The sequence below is a fragment of the Bombina bombina genome, unplaced genomic scaffold (genome assembly GCF_027579735.1).
Source record: "Bombina bombina isolate aBomBom1 unplaced genomic scaffold, aBomBom1.pri scaffold_450, whole genome shotgun sequence".
NCBI classification, from domain to species: domain Eukaryota; kingdom Metazoa; phylum Chordata; class Amphibia; order Anura; family Bombinatoridae; genus Bombina; species Bombina bombina.
Window position 1 is genome coordinate 67,501 of NW_026513078.1, and position 20,133 is coordinate 87,633.

The window sequence follows — 20,133 nt, forward strand, 5'->3', positions numbered from 1 at the left end:
GTTCAACAACCTAAAGGGTCACATTTATTAAAAAAAGAAGCATTCGATTTGTATAGTTTTGTATCCCTTTACTTACACAACATAAAGCAGAGACAAAGTGTGGACACTAACTCTTAATATATTATTTACCAATGACGATCAACTGTACATCAAAAAGAAAAAACTAATATACTACATTTTACTGGGTGTTCTAAAATGGATTCATTTTTGTTAGCAACAAAACTCAATTTTTGCTAGAGACATAATGTGTGTGAGTGTGTATACATGTATATAAAAGATCATTTTAAACATATTAAACTAGTTTATTATAAAAAAGAATAGGTTAAAACTATTTATTTGGATTTTGAAGCAAAGAGGTAGCACACAACTGTTTCGCAGAATAGGAGCTCACTGGCAGATAAGGAAGTAATGGAACATTCATTTTTGAATGTATAATATGCTTTCTTTTAGATGCATTAAATAATAAAAAAAAAAACATTATTATGTTGATGTCCATTTAACCATTTAATTGCTGGCTATCTCTGTGTTACAGCTGTTTGTAACCATTTGCTCACTTTCCAAATAGGAAATTATAGTATTACTTTTACATAAATTACCTTTAAAAAACCTGAGATGTTGGTAGGGCAGGTTCAGGAGCAAGGTGTGGTTAGGTCTTGCATAAAGAAGTACACATATATAATATTTAGCAAATACAAAGCTTACATATTTTAAGGATACACTTCAATGCACTACCTTATGTGGACTGCAAGCAATCCAATAAACTGAATTAATTCAATATCCCTTTAAAGAACAAGTCTGTGATAATCAGAAATGAGTAAGATAAATATGCTCTGCAACACCAATCTAAAAGGGGCACATCAACTAGAAAATAAATTATTAAATACCACAATTATATGTCCCAAAGGGAATCCACAGTCCAATATAAAGATAAACAGAGAGATTCAAACGCGTATCTCCTAAAGGTCTCCACTGGCAGTAAGCAAAAAATAATTGCCCAGGCAAATACCAAAAGATATGCTTCTCAGTGTACTCAAAAAACATAAATTATGCTTACCAGATAATTTCCTTTCCATCTGTATGAGGAGAGTCCACGGCTTCTTACTTACTTGTGGGAATACAGAACCTGGCCACCAGGAGGAGGCAAAGACACCGTAGCCAAAGGCTTAAATACCTCCCCCACTCCCCTCTTCCTCCAGTCATTCTGCCAAGAGAACAAGGAACAGTAGGAGAAATATCAGGGTATAAATGGTGCCAGAAAAACAAAACCAAATTTAGGTCCGCCCAACGAAGAAAACGGTAAGCATAATTTATGTTTTCCATCTTAATATGAGGAGAGTCCACGGCTTCATTCCTTACTTGTGGGAAACATATACCCAAGCTCTAGAGGACACTGAATGAAAATGGGAAGGTAAAAGAGAGGTGGACCCTATTCTGAGGGCACCACAGCCTGCAAAACCTTTCTCCCAAAAGCTGCTTTAGCCGAAGCAAAAACATCAATTTGTAAAACTTTGAAAAGGTATGTAAGGAGGACCAGGTAGCCGCCCTAAAAATCTGCTCCATAGAGGCCTCATTCTTGAAGGCCCAAGAATAAGCCACAGCTCTAGTCGAATGAGCCGTAATCCTCTGAGGAGGCTTATGTCCAGCTGATTCATATTCTAAGCGGATAATGCTCCTCAACCAAAAAGATAGGTAAGTGGAAGAAGCCTTGTGCCCTCTACGCTTCCCAGAATAGACAACAAACAATGCCCATTTATGCTTTTTAGGAGTTTTTGTTTATCTCCACCCTTCTACGTAGAAGGGTGGGTTCAATTATAAGACAGATTCATTTTAGATCACTTCAGATAGGGGATTCTTAAAGTGAAGGTAGACCAGAAAAAAACAACAAATAGACTAGAAGTCTTCTTGAAATCTTTAGTAGCTTCGCCAGATTTCAAAGCTCTTACAACATCCAAAGAATGTAAAGATCTTTTAAAAGTCTTCATAGGATTATGGCACAAGGAAGGAACAACAGTTTCCCTACTAATGTTGATAGAATTCACAACCTTAGGAAGAAATGTAAACGAAGTCAAAACAGCCTTATCCTGATGGAAAATCAGAAAAGGAGACTCCCAAGAGAGAGCAGACAATTCAGAAACTCTTCTAGCTGAAAAGAGAGTCAAAAGAAACAACATTTTCCAAGAAAGTAGTTTAATATCCAAAGAATGCATAGGCTCAAAAGGAGGAGCCTGCAAAGCCTTCAAAACCAAATTAAGACTCCAAGGAGGGTAGATTGAGTTAACAACAGGCTTGATACGAACCAAAGCCTGAACAAAACAGTGAAGATCAGGAGGTTTAGCAATCTATCTATTAAATAAAACAGAAAGAGCAGAGATTTGTCCCTTCAAAGTACTTGCAGACAAACCTTTATCCAAACCATCCTGAAGAAACTGTAAAATTCTAGGAATTCTAAAAGAATGCCAAGAGAATTTAAGAGAAAACACCATGACATATAGGTTTTCCAAACCCGATAATAAATCTTTCTTGAAACAGACTTACGAGCCTGTAGCATAGTATTAATCACTGAGTCAGAGAAACCTCTATGATTAAGCACTAAGCGTTCAATTTCCATACCTTCAAATTTAGCGATTTGAGATCCTGATGGAAAAACGGCCCTTGAGACAGAAGGTCTGGCCTTAAAGGAAGTGGCCAAGGTTGGCAACTGGACATCCGGACAAGATCCGCATACCAAAACCTGTTAGGCCATGCTGGTGCTATCAGAAACACATGCAATTGTTCCATTATGATTTTGGAGATCACCCTTGGAAGAAGAAATAGAGGCGGAAAAATGTAAGCAGGTTGGTAAAACCAAGGAACTGCTAACGCATCCACCATCTCCGTCTGAGGATCACTGGACCTGGAAAGGTACCTGGGAAGCTTCTTGCTTAGATGGGAAGCCATCAGATCTATTTTGGGAAGACCCCACATCTGTACAATATGACAAAATACATCTGGATGGAGAGACCACTCCCCTGGATGTAAAGACTGACGACTGAGATAATCCGCTTCCCAATTGTCTACACCTGGGATATGCATCGCATAAATTAGACAGGAGTTGGATTACGCTCAAAAAAGTATCCAAGATACTACTTTCATCACTAAAGGTCTGCGAGTCCCACCCTGATAATTGACATAAGCCATAGTTGTGATATTGTCTGTCTGAAAACTAATGAATGATTCTCTCTTTAATAGAGGCCAAGCCTGAAGAGCCCTGAAAATAGCATAGAGTTCTAAAATATTGATTGGTAACCTCGTCTGTTAAAGATTCAAAACTCCTTGTGCTGTCAAAGACCCCCAGAGAACTCCCCAACCTGTGAGACTTGCATCTGTTGAAATCACAGTCCAGAAAGGACGAACAAAAGAGGGTCAATGAATAATCCGATGATGGTCCAACCACCAGGACAGAGAGTTGAATGTTGGGATTTAAGTATATCTATTGTGATATCCGAGTTTAATCCCTGCACCATTGATTCAGCATGCAAAGCTGCAGAGCTCTCATATGAAAACGAGCCACTGAAGAGAATGATCAAGACTGAAGGTTTCGACAGGCAGAAGCCAATTTCATTCGTCTCTTGTCTGTTAAAGACAGAGTCATGGACACTGAATCTGGAAACCTAAAAAGGTGACCCTTGTCTGAGGAATCAAGAAACTCCTTGGTAAATTGATCCGCCAATCATGTTTTTGAAGAAACAACACAAGTTGATTTGTGTGAGATTCTGTTAAATGAAAAGATTCAGCCAGTACCAAGATATCGTCCAAATAAGGAAACACCGCAATACCCTGCTCTCTGATTACAGATAGAAGGGTACAGAGAACCTTCGAAAAAATTCTTGGAGCTGTTGCTAGGCCAAATGGAAAAGCAACAAATTGGTAATGCTTGTCTAGAAAAGAGAATCTCAGAAACCGATAGTGGTCTGGATGAATCGGAATGTGAAGATACGCATCCTGTAAGTCTATTGAGGACATGTAATGACCTTGCTGAACAAAAGGCAGAATAGTCCTTATAGTCCCCATCTTGAAAGTTGGGATTCTTACTATTGAGGACATGTAATGACCTTGCTGAACAAAAGGCAGAATAGTCCTTATAGTCCCCATCTTGAAAGTTGGGATTCTTACAAATGGATTCAAAAACTTCAGATCCAGAACTGGTCTGAAAGAATTTTCCTTCTTCGGGACAATGAATAGATTTGAATAAAAACCCAGACCCTGTTCCATAAGTGGAACTGGTACAATTACACCTGAAAGCTCTAGATCTGAAACACACTTAAGAAAGGCCTGAGCTTTCACAGGATTTGTTGGAACATGAGAGAGAAAAAATCTTCTCACAGGAGGTCTTATTCTAAAACCTATTCGATACCCCTGAGAGGCAATATTCTGAATCCAATGATTCTGAACGGAACCTGCCCAAACGTCTTGAAATAATTTCAATCTGCCCCCCCCCCCACCCCACAAGCAGAACTGGATTGAGGGCTGCACCTTTATCCAGTCTTGGGGGCTGGCTTTGGTTTCTTATAAGGCTTGGATTTATTCCAACTCGAAGATGGCTTCCAATTGGAGCCAGTGTCCTTAGAGGAGGGAGTGGGATTTCTGTTCTCTATTCTGACGAAAGGAATGAAACCGATTATAAACTTTAGATTTACCCTTATCTTGGGGCAAAAAAACGCCCTTCCCCCCAGTAATAATGGAAATAATAGAATCCAACTGGGAACCAAACAAATTATTACCCTGGAATGATAGAGATAGTAACCTAGATTAAGATACCATGTCAGCATTCCATGATTTGAGCCATAAAGCTCTTCTAGCTAAAATAGCCAAAGACATAGATTTAACATCAATCTTGATGATATCAAAAATAGCATCACAGAAAAAATGATTAGCATGTTGAAGCAAACGAACAATACTATGGTAAATCAGAATCTTTTTCCCAATGTGCTAAGCTATCCAACCAAAACGTTGATGCAGCTGCAACATCAGCCATAGAAATGGCAGGTCTGAGAATATAGCCAGAATGTAAATAAGCTTTCCTTAGATAAGATTCAAGTTTCCTATCTAAAGGATTCTTAAAAGAGGTACTATCTTCCATAGGGATAGCTTAGCAAGAGTAGAAATAGCCCCATCAACCTTAGGGACTTTTTCCCAAAACTGAAACTTAGCTACTGGCAAAGGATACAACTTTTTAAACCTTGAAGAAGGAACAAAAGAAGTACCAGGCTTAGACCATTCCTTAGCAATCACATCAGAAATAGCATCAGGAACCTTTAACGTAGCCAACACTTCTTTTGACAGAAAGTGTAATTGCTCTATCCATAATCTAAAGTCTGGTTCCTCCGCAGCCAGGAGGCTTAGAGGCTGATGATTCCGACCCAGAAAGAGCCTCCTCTGAAGTATCAGAGGCATCTTCATCAGCGGATAATGTAGTATCAGATAAATCCAACAAATTGGTAGATAACCCCTGGGAAGGATAGCAGTATTTAACCTTTCGCTTGCGCTTAGCAGGGTGAGGTAAAGCACTAAAGTCCGCAGACACTGCAGTTTCCAACTGTTCAGAAAAGTCTGGCGGTAAGAGGGCCCCTCCCGAAAGAGGAATAGTAGTGCAATGGGGAGCTGCATGTGTAATAGGAGATGATTGCAGGGAAAGCACCTCACAGGACGGAGACCCCTCAGAGGTGGACGGCTCAGTAGTAATAAACATCTTGTTCTTTTTGGATATAACTACTTTATCAAGGCATGTGGAACATAACTGAGCAGGCAGATATACCGTAGCCTCCTCGCAATAAAAACAGGTATTAGATTTGGTTAAAGAGGGAGTACCCTCTAACGCATCAGAGTCCTCCATAGCTTGCGCTTTTACGATCGACTACAGAAAAAAATATTAATGGCAACTTTATACCCCCAATGGCCGGGGCACTTACCATCTCCTATGACCCAGGCCCCACAGAGAAACCGCTTTGTCTCATGTAAACCGTACGGTCAGCAAACAGGAAGTTAATAAGGCCACACCCGGTCACATGGAGAGACATGCAGGACCGCCCCTCCTGCATGAAGAAAAGCGCGCCAAACTGACAGGCTGCACCGTTATCCAAAATGAAAGTAAAAACCTGAATGTTCCCACATCTGCCAGAGCCTCATCTCACACGTCGCAGCATAAAACATAATAAAGCAAATCATGCATAAATTCCCCCCTGTTCAATAATCCCCTTCCGGAGATATTAACCCTTGATTCCATACAGATAAAGGAGTCACATTGTGACTCTGTCTTCTTACGTTATCATATGAAATAAAATGAACCGGTCTTACCGGAATCATCACCGTGGAACAGACACACAGCCTCTCAAGTTTGACAGTCTTGTAGCATCACACCTGACATGGACTTGAGTGATAGAAGCAGGCTATGAAACTCGTCAACACCGATTGCTTACAAGTTGCTAATACGAGTCTGGATGGATTCATAGAAAGACTGTCCCTGCATCTGCAGACCCTAACCTTCGTCAATGCTCTCACTGAGAGGCTGACAAGACTACTTAAAACTCCAGTCCCAAAGCGAAGAGTACTACCCTCCATAAAAGACTACTCTGAATCTTCCAACACTTCTCTGCCATCCTCCTGTGACGAAAGGCAAAGAATGACTGGAGGATGAGGGGAGTGGGGGAGGTATTTAAGCCTTTGGCTGAGGTGTCTTTGCCTCCTCCTGGTGGCCAGGTTCTGTATTCCCACAAGGAATGAAGCCGTGGACTCTCCTCATATTAAGATGGAAATAATTATCCGCTTACTAAAATATTATTAACAACAATATTTTAGCAAGAGGATTTTTATTTTGATCACTGTTTTTATTATTATTGGTTATATGCACAAATTACTGTTTTAGGAGTTTTTTTTTAATAAGGCAGACCAATGGTTTGAATCTTTTTGAGAGCAGTGGGAGGATACTCTGGTAATGCTCAAGTGTGTACAAGTGATGTATATCAAATGTGAGGTGATAGGTCAGAAACAAGTTTAAAATGATGAATTGGCCTTTGAACTGAGAAACGAGTTGAATTACTTATGTGTTTTTAATCACTAGTCTGTGTGGACTCATTTTTTTTTTTTTACAAATGTTTTTTTCCCCATTCTCTACACAGAGTTTCTTGTTCCTGGTCTATCCTGCTTCTGAAGGAAATTAAAGTGGTTTTACATGTACATCCCTGGAAGCGTCCTGAGTATGGAGGGCAGTAAGTTAAGCCACTGAGAGAGCTCAACCTGCTTGGATCAACACTGTTTGGGTGCTGCAAAGTTTGTGAGTTTGCAATTTAATATTATTTGTGCTGCCTTTGTTTGAAGTTATCTATGCTATGTGACACCTTCTGTTTTAATAGGGTTTTTAGAATGCATGATAAAGATTTAACACTATACCCTCCAATCCTTCGGCATCTGTGACACGGCTCTCTCTTGGTTCTCTTTCTATCTGTCTAACTGAACCTTTAGTGTAGCCTTCTCTGGGGCATCCTCTGCCCCATTACCTCTTTCTGTTGTTGTACTGCAAGGCTCTGTACTCGGTCTCCTTCTCTTCTCAATCTACACTTCCTCATTAGATTCCTTAATAAAGTCTCACTGGTTATACTATCATCTTGGATGTCCTCTCACTACCTCAAGCTAAATCTCTCCAAAATTGAACTCCTTATTTTCCTCCTTCTTCCAAAATCTCCACACCCCATGTCTCTATAACTGTTGATAACTTCATCATTACCCCAACCTCACATGCCCGATGTCTTGGGGTCACACTTGACTCAGATCTTTCTTTCACTCCTCACATTCAGTCCTTGGCCAAAGCCTGCCGCTTCCACCTTAAAAACATCGCTAAAATCAGACATTTCCTTACACAAGACACAACTTGTTCTCCCAACTTGGTCTCCCTATCTGCCGCCTAGCTCCTTTACAATCCATAATGAATGCCTCTGCCAGGCTCATCTTCCTTGCACATCGCTCTTCATCTGCCGCACCTCTCTGCCAATCCCTTCACTGGCTTCCTCTTGCCTCCAGGATTAAACACAAAATTCTCACTCTGACACACAATGCCCTCGATTGCGTTGCTCCCCCCTACATCTCAGACCTTGTCTCCAGATACTCTCCCTCCCGTCCCCTTCGCTCCGCTCATGATGATCTACTCTCCTCCTCTCTTGTTACCTCCTCACATTCCTGTCTACAAGATTTCTTAAGACTGACTCCCATCTTATGGAACTCTCTGCCTCGATCCAGAAGAATCTCCCCCAGTTTTAAAAGCTTCAAGTGCTCCCTGAAGACTCTACTATTCAGGGACGCTTACAACCTACGCTAACCTTCCTATCTCCACTGCTATCCCCTAAGCCTATGTAAGCCTATGAGCCCAGCTGTTTGTAGTTCACCTTCATAAGAGCCGACTACAACAGTGAAACTCTCGGCAGGACCCTCTCTCCCCATTTGATCCCTGTAATAGTTTTTATATACCACCTATGTTCATAGTGCTGCGGAACCTGTTGGCGCTCTACAAATACCTGATAATAAGAATATGTTTTGTATAGCTTTTCTACAATTTAATAAAGAGCGAGAAAAAAAAAAAAGATAGGTGGCAACAAAGCCAATTCAGAGGCTACAGTATCTGAGACAAGGGAACATGGTGCCAATTCAAGAAAAGACAAACTTAAGGCATGTACACATTTGGCCAGGCCTGCTTCAGTCTCTATCATCCTCATGGCCAAGGGCATCTGAACATGTGCTCTCATTAACACTGATGGCTTAAGCGATATATCAATTATATCTAGCCTGGTGCCTAGGGTGTTGAAGAACTGAGTAAATTAGTGGGATCTGTTGCAGCTACCTTCTCTTCTCCAGCGGTGCCGTCTAATTGATGCTGTGGTGATTGCAGTTCGCGAAATGCGAGGGACGGTAGGTGTCACCTCAACTTTTAGCACCTTCTGTCCCTGTTTTGACGTGTCTGGAGCATCAAATGGTAATGAATTCTTCATAGCATTTGCAACCTGGGAGAGCAAAACATGTGTTGTCATTCATGTTGGAAATGGAGTACAGATATAAACAGACTAAGAACTGCGCTGAGCATAAAGTTACACTTTTGCCAATCCTAAACCACTTCCCTTAAAGTGGGTACAGAAAAAAGGAAATTACAATGTATAAAAAAGGATGGCGCTATTAGCTAGGTGTAACAGACACACTAATTCAGGACTTTTAGTCAATAAATTATTCTCTATAGTAAAGGAAACTTTGAATAAAAGTGTCATACAACATGCATCAAGAACTTACTTATAGCAAGACATTTAATAGTAATATTATTCAATATAAAAAAGGGACGTCTCCCTTACATATAAAAAATTATTTAAAAAATTGCAACTATAAGGTAAAAAAAGTAATGAGTGTATATATTATACCACCTTAAAGAAGCCGAAAAAATAAAAAATAAAAAATATGTAAGTGTAACATAAGCTGATGTTGAGTCCCAAAGAGTTCTCGTAATAATAAATGTCCTTGGACGTTATATCCCAAAAGTAAAAGTTTTAGAATAACTCCTGTATTTGTTTCCAAATAGGTAAATTAAATGATTTTCAGCGTTATATGGTATTGCCACTATGTAGCAAATATCGGCAGAACATACAATGTATCATATAAACTTACCAACAGTTTATCATATAGCTAAAATGCCTCCTTATAGATTCATTGTCAGGGTGCCAGCAATCAGACTGAGACGAGAAGTGCAAAAATAATCACACCTTTATTAAAAGCAAAAAATAATAAAAAGTCCACAAGTCAAATAACAAGCCAGGAATCAAAACCAGAGCTGGTAGTCAGACGAGCCGAGTCAGGAGCAAAAGGGAGTAGTCAGACAAGCCGGAAACAGGAACAAGGAGAACAGCAGAGTCAGGAACAAGCCAGGGATCAGGAACCAGGAGGGACGTCAGACAGCCAGGTAATACACAGGAGCACTCACAAACAGGTCTGAGACAACGTAAGGGCAAAGCATACTGAACAGAGGCCCTTTAAATAATAAGTGATGACATCACAATTCTGAGACTGCATTCTGTCTCACACGGATGATGTACACAAGTCTGGCCATAAAAAGGAAGTGCAGGAAATGAGCAGCATCACACAGTATACACCAGACAGCAAGAGAGGTGAGTAAAATGGCTGCAGCAGCACATGGCAAACAAAACAGGGAAAATAACCTGACATTCATGAAATATAGTACACCACATAAAAAAGACTGCTCTGCAGGTTGACCATCAGAAAATCACGCTATAGTAAATATTGGCAGCATAAACAATATGTTTCCTGATTATGTGAAGCTTTCAGATATCCCTTCATATATGTTTAAAATGCTTCTGTTTAAAAGTTTGTGCTGCCCATAGTACCTTATTAGAAGCTGCTCTGCAGAGTTGAATTCCGAACTAGATGTGGAACAAACACTCGCCTCCTGGAGATAATAGGAGTAATTTCACTCGCCCCTCTACCACCAGTGTAACGGCTTCTGTATCAGGTTCCGGTCGGTAATAGAGCTAGCAGATTCAATCAAGTGATTTATGAAAAAGGACCCGCTCTTAGCGTAATGACACGCGCAGGATATTAGGTACCTAGTGATGTGAAAAGTAGATATATTTGCAGGATAACAGCTTAACTTCAACGCGTTTCACCCAGGGTATTGGGCTTTCTCAAGATAGCAGCTGTACCTGGAAATCGAATTTAAAACCTGCTGCTTAATTTCCATTGGATAAAGATTTTTGGAGTTAATGGATTTTTAAGGTGGAATGTCCTTAAAGGTGGTATTTGAAGTATACTTATTCTTTGAGAATTAGAAGACTTAGCGTCAAACCTCTTAAGGTGGTATACAAAAATTCTGGCAATTTAAAAAAAAATATATATATATTTAAGGTGGTATATAAATTTATATGTATATATATATATATATATAATTGAAAAAAACAAGAAAGTGTAGGTGCACATTCTACCACTAGAGTCCACATAGTTATAGTTATATAGTTATATAAAAATGTTTTTTATTACTAATGATGATGATGATGATGAAACTATTTTATACATTTCTTTTAAACAACTTTTTATGCATTTGAACATTAGTTTATGACATATAGTGTATAAAATGTATTCATACCTAGTACATACATACCTAGTACATACAAAGACAAATAATAAAATATTATTAAATACCTCTAGAGTCTATCTATTATATATATATATATATATATATATATATACTGACAGCTCTTAAGAGAATATATAGTTGGGCAAACTCTATTCCCAAAAAAAGGGGGAAGTTAAAATACTAAATTAACCCTTTACTCAATTTGGATTTTTCTTTTAACTTTTTTGTATAAAGTTAATTTGTAATGTATAATATATATTACATTATATTACATATATTACATTTATTTAGTCATGACTTATACATACAAAACCTTTAGAACAAATTAGGAGAATGTTTTTATTTTATATAGGGCTCAAAATTTCCACTATTTACTAGCCATTGGCGAGTGGAAATTTAATGGTGGCGAGTAAAAGTTAGTGAGTGAAAAATTGTACACTCCTATTGCAGCATTGACAAACACACATTTTGGGCTATGTGCTAAACATATTAGCTGAAGGAATATGTTATTCCTCTAGGGCTGTAGGAACACCATTGGGGCTTAGACTGTTACTTCTGAGTGGGTAAATAGGGGGCAGAGAGAGACCAAAAGTAAAAGTGGAGAAGACAATAGCTTTAAGAGAGAATGGAGAAAAAAAAAACAAAAGAGTAAAAATATAGGGAAAGAGAAGATATGGCCTGAGAGATAAGGTAGAAGGTAAAAAGAGAGCTTGAAGAGAGAATGAAGGGGAGAAATATAAGTAAGAGAGAAGAGAGAGATGATTAAAAAAAATATCTCCAGATCTGCCATGACCTTCCTTGACTGTCTCTCCATTCTCTCACTTCAATTTTAAGCCCTGTATATATATATATATATATATATATATATATATATATATATATATATATGCGATAATATCATATATCAGACTAGATAACCCAAAAGGGGGACAGGTCAAATTCTGAATTTAACCCTTTAGGAAAGAGGGTGTCAAATGTATATATAATTTCTGATTCTTTTCTAAAAAGTTTGGTTTCAAAGTTGCCCCCTCTGCAGTTTCATTTTACTTTACATATACCCCAGAATTGGAAATGTTTGATGTTATTATTGTGTACTTCTCTAAAGTGTTTATACAAATGTGTATCGAGGTTACCTTTTTCTATATTACAGAGGTGCTCCCTAATTCTATCCCTCGAAATTCTAGTGGTTTCACCAATGTAAAACAGATTACATGAACATTTTATTGTATATACAACTCCTTTTTTAGAACATCTAATCGTATCTTTAATGTTAAAGGTCTCTTCAGTTCTTGGTATAGTGAAGTGACATCACATGTTGCTATGATGAGTTTTTCTTCTGGTATCTACAGGCTCTACATGTGTGGCAAGGAAAGAAACCACTTAATTTTTTTCCTTTCAGATCCCTTTCAACTAAACTTATATTATTTATTTTTAGTTCACTAAAGCCAGTATCTGTTTAAGATTTCTGGCCTTTCTAAATATCATTTTTGATTATGTGACAAAACATCTCCTATTAATGGGTCTTTTTTCAGTATGTGCAAGTGCTTGTTTATTATTTTTTAATAGTTGAATGATTCTCACTATAGTCTGTAATGAAGGCTATGTCATATTCTTTGTTTGTTTGCAAATTTAGGGGTTCAGTTTTTTTTGTAACTGAGCAAAGTACTTCTTTCTGTCTCATGTGCTCTATTGATAGACCCTTGTAATTCATTATCTGTATATCCTCTTTCATTGAACCTTTTCTGCAGTATATTTACCTGGGTATCAAAATCTATTTGTCTCGAACAGTTTTTTTTAATCCTTAAAAATTATCCAGTTGGAATATTGTCCTTTCATCTATTGAGATGGCAACTTTTTTTATGGACATAATTATTACAGTCGACTTTCTTAAAAAATGTTTTAGTGGCAAATTTATCATTATCTATAAATATCTCCAAATCTAGGAAATATATTGATTCTTTGCTATATTCGTAAGTAAATTTTAACCCCTTGTCATTGGAATTCATACTTTGAAAAAACTTTAGGAGATTATTTTCTGAACCTCTCCATATAATTAGAATATCATTAATGAACCTTTTAAATAACACAAGATTTGCACCAAGCGCATGTGTATTCAGGAAATTTGCTTCCCAATCTCCAATGAAGATGTTAGCATAACTTGGTGCGAATCTCATGCCCATTGCTGTGCCCTCTATTTGCAAGTAATATTTTTTGTTGAACTCAAAATAATTATTATTTAGTATAAATCTAATACTTTTTAAAAGAAATTCACACAATTCAGAACTTACTTATTTATCTTCCCGTAGGAAATTCTCTACTGCTTGTAATCCTTTAGTGTGGTCTATCACTGTGTACAGTGAAGTGACATCACATGTTGCTATAATGAGATTATCATCCAATTCTATGTTTTCTACTAACTGTAGTACATGTGTGGAGTCCCTAAGATATGTTCCCAAATTCTTAACATATTTCTGTAGGTGTATGTCTAAATTGTCAAGGTATTTGAAATATTATTAAATAATATATAGAAGTATATCTATCTTTATTTAATAAATCTGTGGATGTGCACATGGTCTGTAGAACAAAGGATTATTTCTAAGAGATCTCCCACACTCATTGTTAAAGTTATGCTAAACACACGGGGGGGGGGGGGGGGGCAATGGAACATGAGGCCCATACCAAATTTGCTATAATCCACTTACAGTTTGAGACAGGATGAGTCATAAAAGGCAAATTAAGAGGATAGATTGTCAGATAGGTGACACCACACAAAATATATGGAGACGAAATGTCTGAAATAACCTTTTGGAACTGATCAAAATAATAGGGAAAAGGCTTTTATACATATAGGTGTTAGTTATCCCTAAACATAAAATACACGTCTGCACTGCTAGCTAAACAGAAAATATGCTGTATTAAGACTTTTACAACTACTCGTGGATTGACCCCATGCGGGGCAGTGAAGGCCTTGGGAAACAAAAGACAGATGCTGAGGTGTGACTCTGAAGCTCATTAAAGCAGATAGCAAATAAACATTTTTTTTTCTCTCTCTGAATGCATGCCCCAGAATGTATTAAATATAGAAATTTGGGAAATTGTCTAATTCTCTATTATTACATGGGTATTTGCTAAGCTGGGAGGTAACTGTTTTAGTCAGTCAAAAATGTTTAATAACCTCTGTATTGTTAATATTTTTCAGGCATATAATCTCAGATCTGCATGAAGAAGGTTGATACATCCTGGGCTTATTAGAAACATAAAATATGGCATATTCTTGTTGGAATACAATACAATACTGAATTCAAAATAGGCTATTTATATATAAATGCCAGGATACTGATAAAATTGTAATGCATTTTAAGCTAATAATTAGCAGTATTAAATTGCCTTAATATAATAAAATGTTAATAATATAACATATTTGGTATCAGAATAATCAGAAAAATTAACCTTATATTAACCATCTGTAATTGGGGTTATATATGATTAATGCAGAGAGTGTAATCTGATTAAATAACCATTTTATAAAAATAATTAAGTTGTTTAAAAATGTTAAGAAATGGTATTGCCACATGTATTGCTATGTCTGTTCGTAATGCTGCCACCCGGTGTTGCCATGAGAGAACTACAGCCAGAAAGCCTTTTGGCTGTTAAAGATATTCCAATTATCCAATAGCAGGGACAAGGTTTCGAAGGGCCACCCATATTTCACACCAATGATTACACTATAAAGTTGTATGCAGGAAAAGGTAGAGGGACTGGCTGCTGAGTTTTGTAACTGACTGAAACTGTTTGCATGGGACACAGTCAAACTATAAAAACAAAGTGGGCCATACTTCTCCTCTTCCATTGCAATTACACTTATTTTATATGAGGTGGGAAAAGTCTTGAAGCTGAACATCATTTTGGTAAAGTATAAGAAAAGGGCTGCTAATTACATGTGATATTTTAAAGTCACTGCAGTTTAAAGTACAGTTAAAAGATTTAAAGAAGCAGTGTGTTTTTCAAGTTAGCATTTCACAGTCTATATATTGTTCAAATCTGTATCTGATTTGTTAAGTAACTCATCTGTGCAAGTTCTGATATTGTAAGTTAATTATGTATTAGGATAAATTACAGTTAAATAGCAGAATATATATATATTATCCTATTGTTTAAGAGCACAGTTTAGAATTGTATTGCTTGGATGTTAAAGGTTATTTATAAATAAAGTTTGGTTTTTAAGATAAGCGTGTATAAACTTTGCATAGCACATTTAAATAGTTTTCAAGCGCATATAATATTATTTCATTTCCTTTTATTGCAAATATATTTCAATATGTTTATGGATATTAACCAAATAAAAGAATTCAGATATTTATATTAATTGTATGGTCTAGTAGGTGCATGTGGATTAAGGGTTTCTATTTTTAAGGAAAATTATTATTTGTATTGTGATTATAACCCTGCCATAAGCTGATATATTATTTGGATAGCACTATTAAGATTTTCATAAATATACTGACATAATAATTGGAGGCACTCTGTTCTGAGATTTATTAATATTCATAATTTTGATATAATATATTTGTAGTAAATAGAAATTATTATAAAAGAGAAAAAAAAATCATATTTCGATATTAATATTTTGAAGATATAATTTTTGAAAAGTTGAAATATTGATTTTCATATTTCGAGATTGATATTAAAATCTTGAAATATTGTTAAAGATTAATTTTTGAAAGATTAATAAAAATATTAATTTTTCATATTTCAAAATTAATAAAAAATATTAATTTTTCATATTTTCAAAGTTAATCAAAAGTATTAATTCTTCATATTTCGAAATATTAATTTTTCATATTTCAAAATTAATAATATTTTTTTTTTGGAATATAAAATTTTTCTTCTCTTTTTATTGGCAAAAATTGTATTAGCGTTTTAATTTAACTGAATACTAAACCAATACAATAATGTCTGTAGCCAGAAGTGACTCATTTAATTCTATACATAGCGATGAAATTGGTCCCATTACAATACCCATTACTAAAGTTCAGGTCCTTAAGAAAGATATCTTAAGTTACATTAAAGGGAAGTTAAATATTGCTGGTAAATTAAATGATTTTGTGGATATGCTTGAAACTAGAGCTAAAAATATTACCGTTAATAATAATATGTGGAATGAAGAGAATGAATTCTTCCAGGAATTATTAATGATTAATCCATGCAAAACTCCCAAAAAGCGAGAGGAACTAATACTAAAATCTTGGCCCCTCTTAATATGCATGATTGACGAAATGTCGTTTTGTGTCACAGACAAACGATTGCAAATACAGGAGCTAGAAAATAGTATTCGTTCCTCACGCAGATGCAAAGAGGATTTAAAAATAGCCAAAAATAAAATGGATGAATTTGCCCAAAACCTAACCGCCTTAGATAAGCATAACATCGACTTACTCGCACAGATACAAGATTTAAATAAACAGCTTGCGCAAAGCCAGAGAGAATTAAGCGATTTAAAAAGGTCATATAGCCATAATGAAAACCCTTATATTAACAGTGAGAATAATGCAGATAATGCTAACTCCTTTAGCGAACGCGTCAGGGACGAGGAACAAAAACATATGGAACAGTACAGACAAATGACCCCTAACGGGTCAGAAATAGATTTCCCAAATAGGCAGTCACCTCATGATATAAATCCAGAGGACTGCTGTAGCGCAGCTGGTGCGGGGGAGGGAAACTAACAGAGAAGCCCAAAATAAGTCTGATAAAGTCTATGATTCCCATAAAATAATCACCTTCGTACAACGCGTAGTACCTATATTCTCCAATAAGGGAACAACATCTGTGATCGATCATTTAGAGGCTTTTGAAAATGCGTTAGCTATAATGAATGTTACAAGTGAGAAATTGAAAATTGAATTTCTGCCCTGGGTATTTGACAGTAAGCCTCACAAATTCTTTGCTTTACTAAAGGATATGAATATTCATTCCTGGAATGGGGTAAAAAGACAATGCAGAAAAGAATTCGGGCAATATCGCACTAAAACTGCCGCAAAAATAGCGGTATATGGTTTAAAGTGTCGTGCGAATCAGAGTCCAATCGAATTCCTTTCTGTGTTGAAAAATGCGTACAGTATGGCTGAAGATAATCCCAGATTTGATGGCTCAGAATTTGTAAATTTATTTTTTGAAGCATTGCCTACACCCATCAAAATTAACTTAGCTAGAGATTTTGATGAGGACTGCTCATTGGAATGGCTGATCAAAGAGAGTACAAAATTATACTCTATTCAGCAGTCCAGTGAACAGGGGGTGAAAAAGGAGTCAAAACCCAAAATTGTAGCAGAAACTAGGGTGTCACCTAGCCCCCTCAATTTGGAGTCTAAAAAGAAGACCTATGCAGAGGTGGCCAGTCAAAACAGGCCATCTCCACAGAGGTTTAACTCTGCCCCCTCCCCCACACAGGTTGAGGCGCAGGGAGACTATAACCAAAGTGGGGGACATAATCAGGTGAATAATTACTCACAAAGAGAATACTCACCAAATAATTGGTATCCGCGCAAGGGTAGATACAAAAGACGGCGAAGATATTCTCAGGGTAACCAGACACCCCAGGTATATAATGCTCCCCAAAGTACCAATACTGAGCAAGCTGAACCCCAGGGGCAACCACGCCAGAATAGAAACAGCGGCCCTGATTCTGAGGGAACCCAATGGTCCAGGAACCATTACTATGGGGCACCAGGAGATAGGCCCAGGGGTAGAGGTAATTTGTACAATCAGGTAGATATGCTGTTTACCCAGTTAAATCGGTTGAGCGAACAAATCGCTAATATGAGTCAAAAATCTACGGCTCAGCAACCGAACAATACTTTTTTAGGGGTACAGCCAGTGGTCAGCAGTGGACCACAGGCACAGTCATAAATACTGCAGCATCTCCTGAGAGGGAGGGGAGAGACATACAAAAGGTAGTAATAAATATCAATGATGCTAATCATGTTCTCTCCCCACAGACCGGAAACGGACAATTTAGCTGTGATGACAGGCAACCTCATCCGGGAAAAACTAACAAACCTCTTCCCTTGCAGCACTCTCTTAACCTTATCTCCACAGATGCAGTACACAAGAATACAGCCGAACCTGTCATAGAGGAGACCGGTAGGTATGAAGCTTCTTTTGCATCGGAAAGCATGGCAAACTCAGGTAACACGTGGCGAAGCCCACAAATGTATGCTAACGCCAACTTTATGTGTGAAATGGTAGAAACTGCAGGAAGATATTATGTATTAGTTGAGCTGCAAGATTCAGTCTCCAACCCTATCAGGGGATTAATTGACACTGGGTCACAGGCAACTATCTTATCCCACAAGTACTACACACAGCTAAATGAGCTAACACCCCACAAACCTAAAATAAGAGAATTTGACGGTTCTCTAATAGGTGTTGGGGGTGACTCCCTAAAAGTCTACGGTACTACCTGGTTAAAATTTAAATTGGGGAACAGGGACATAAGACACCCTGTCATTATAGTGGATCTGCCAACTGATTGTTTAATTATTGGTAGTGATCTCCTGAAGCGATTAAGCACCATAATTGATTGCATAAATAATGTAATTTGGTCACAAGTTAAAAGGCCTATCAATTATGAAAAATCTGGTATATCTTGCACCCGACATAGCTGTCACGTGGTGGAAGAGAAACCAGATGCTGTGGAGATCCATTTCAGGAATAACTCTGTACCTGAAATCACTATTCTACAAATAGATGATCAGACTCCTTTTAGTGGCTCTGATGGTAATACTTTTAAAATTTCGCCTGGAAAAATAGCGAATATTTCCCTAGATGGCGATGTATTAACCATATCACTCCACAAGGGGGATCATAAAATCCCTAAGGGGGGAGGCCACGCTCAATACCTCACAGGGATTGAGAGAGTTAAAGAGGATCTATTTATCCCTATACAAGTACATGACCTTGGTAAAACCAAGTATGCTAAAATAAACTTAAAACAGGAGGCTAGCTATATAAGCGAAGGTTTATTAGCACAAATAGCTGAACCTAAAGTGATTAAATATCTTTCCCCCCAAGACCACTGTGTCAACGGCCTGGATGACAGGTCTGAAAGCTATAACATCACAGATAAGTGCTTATTATCTATCTCTATTTGTAATAAGTCAGTGAAGCACCTGTTTTTAGTTTTAAATACTCCCCATAATCAGATATACATTGGCAATGATATCTTACATAGATATGCCATACAAATAGATTTGATTAACTCTTGCCTCTGGAGCAGGTTAAAGGGGGACCCTGAAGTATTTCAGGATGAAAATGCAGCCCTGAAATCAAACCAGCAATTGCCATATGCTGTGAATATGCAGGTATCTAGCGATGTTATAATTCCTGCTGGGGCTGATAAATTTCTTTTACCCTTACAGGTAAAGAGAGGTCAGAAATTAAAAACTTCTGAAACACTGATTTGCCTCTCCCATAGAATACAAAATCTGGGTGTCACAGTAACCTACACTCCTATGGTGAATATTGGAACTATTCCAATACATATTATTGTGCATAACATGACCCCACAGGATATAACATTATCCAAGGGAACTACCATAGGATATGCACTGGAATCAAGTTATTACACTTTTGGATTCCAGAATAATGTAATTGGGCTAATACCTGAAGGATACCTAACTGAAGAACAATTAATAGAGCAATCCTTTGCATCTATGCCAGAGGGTCTATTTAATGTTCAGTCTATTTATCCCTTCAGCTCAGAGGAAGGCATCTGTAAAATTGAAGAAGCCTCTCTAGTGTTTGATCAACCAATCAAACAGCAAGATTACCCCAATACCCAGAGTCATGGGAGCAATGTAAACTATAACCAAGGGGATCTCACCTCTAGGTTGGAGGAAGCCTGAAATCTTTCCAGGATTTCAGCAAATAGTCGAAGAGCAAATATCCTTAGCTGCGAGTACTCCTGATGGAGTACA

The 20,133-nt window shown here is 37.3% G+C and overlaps 1 protein-coding gene across 1 annotated transcript in view; it reads right to left on the bottom strand.

Annotated features, from left to right (window-relative positions):
- Positions 1–20,133, bottom strand: part of LOC128644699 (hyccin 2) — a gene marked incomplete in the record, with an annotated part of 276,864 nt that overhangs the window by 26,272 nt on the left and 230,459 nt on the right. Inside the window, 1 exon segment of the mRNA XM_053697212.1 lies at positions 8,867–9,026. Within this exon segment, the coding sequence (XP_053553187.1) occupies positions 8,867–9,026 (160 nt within the window).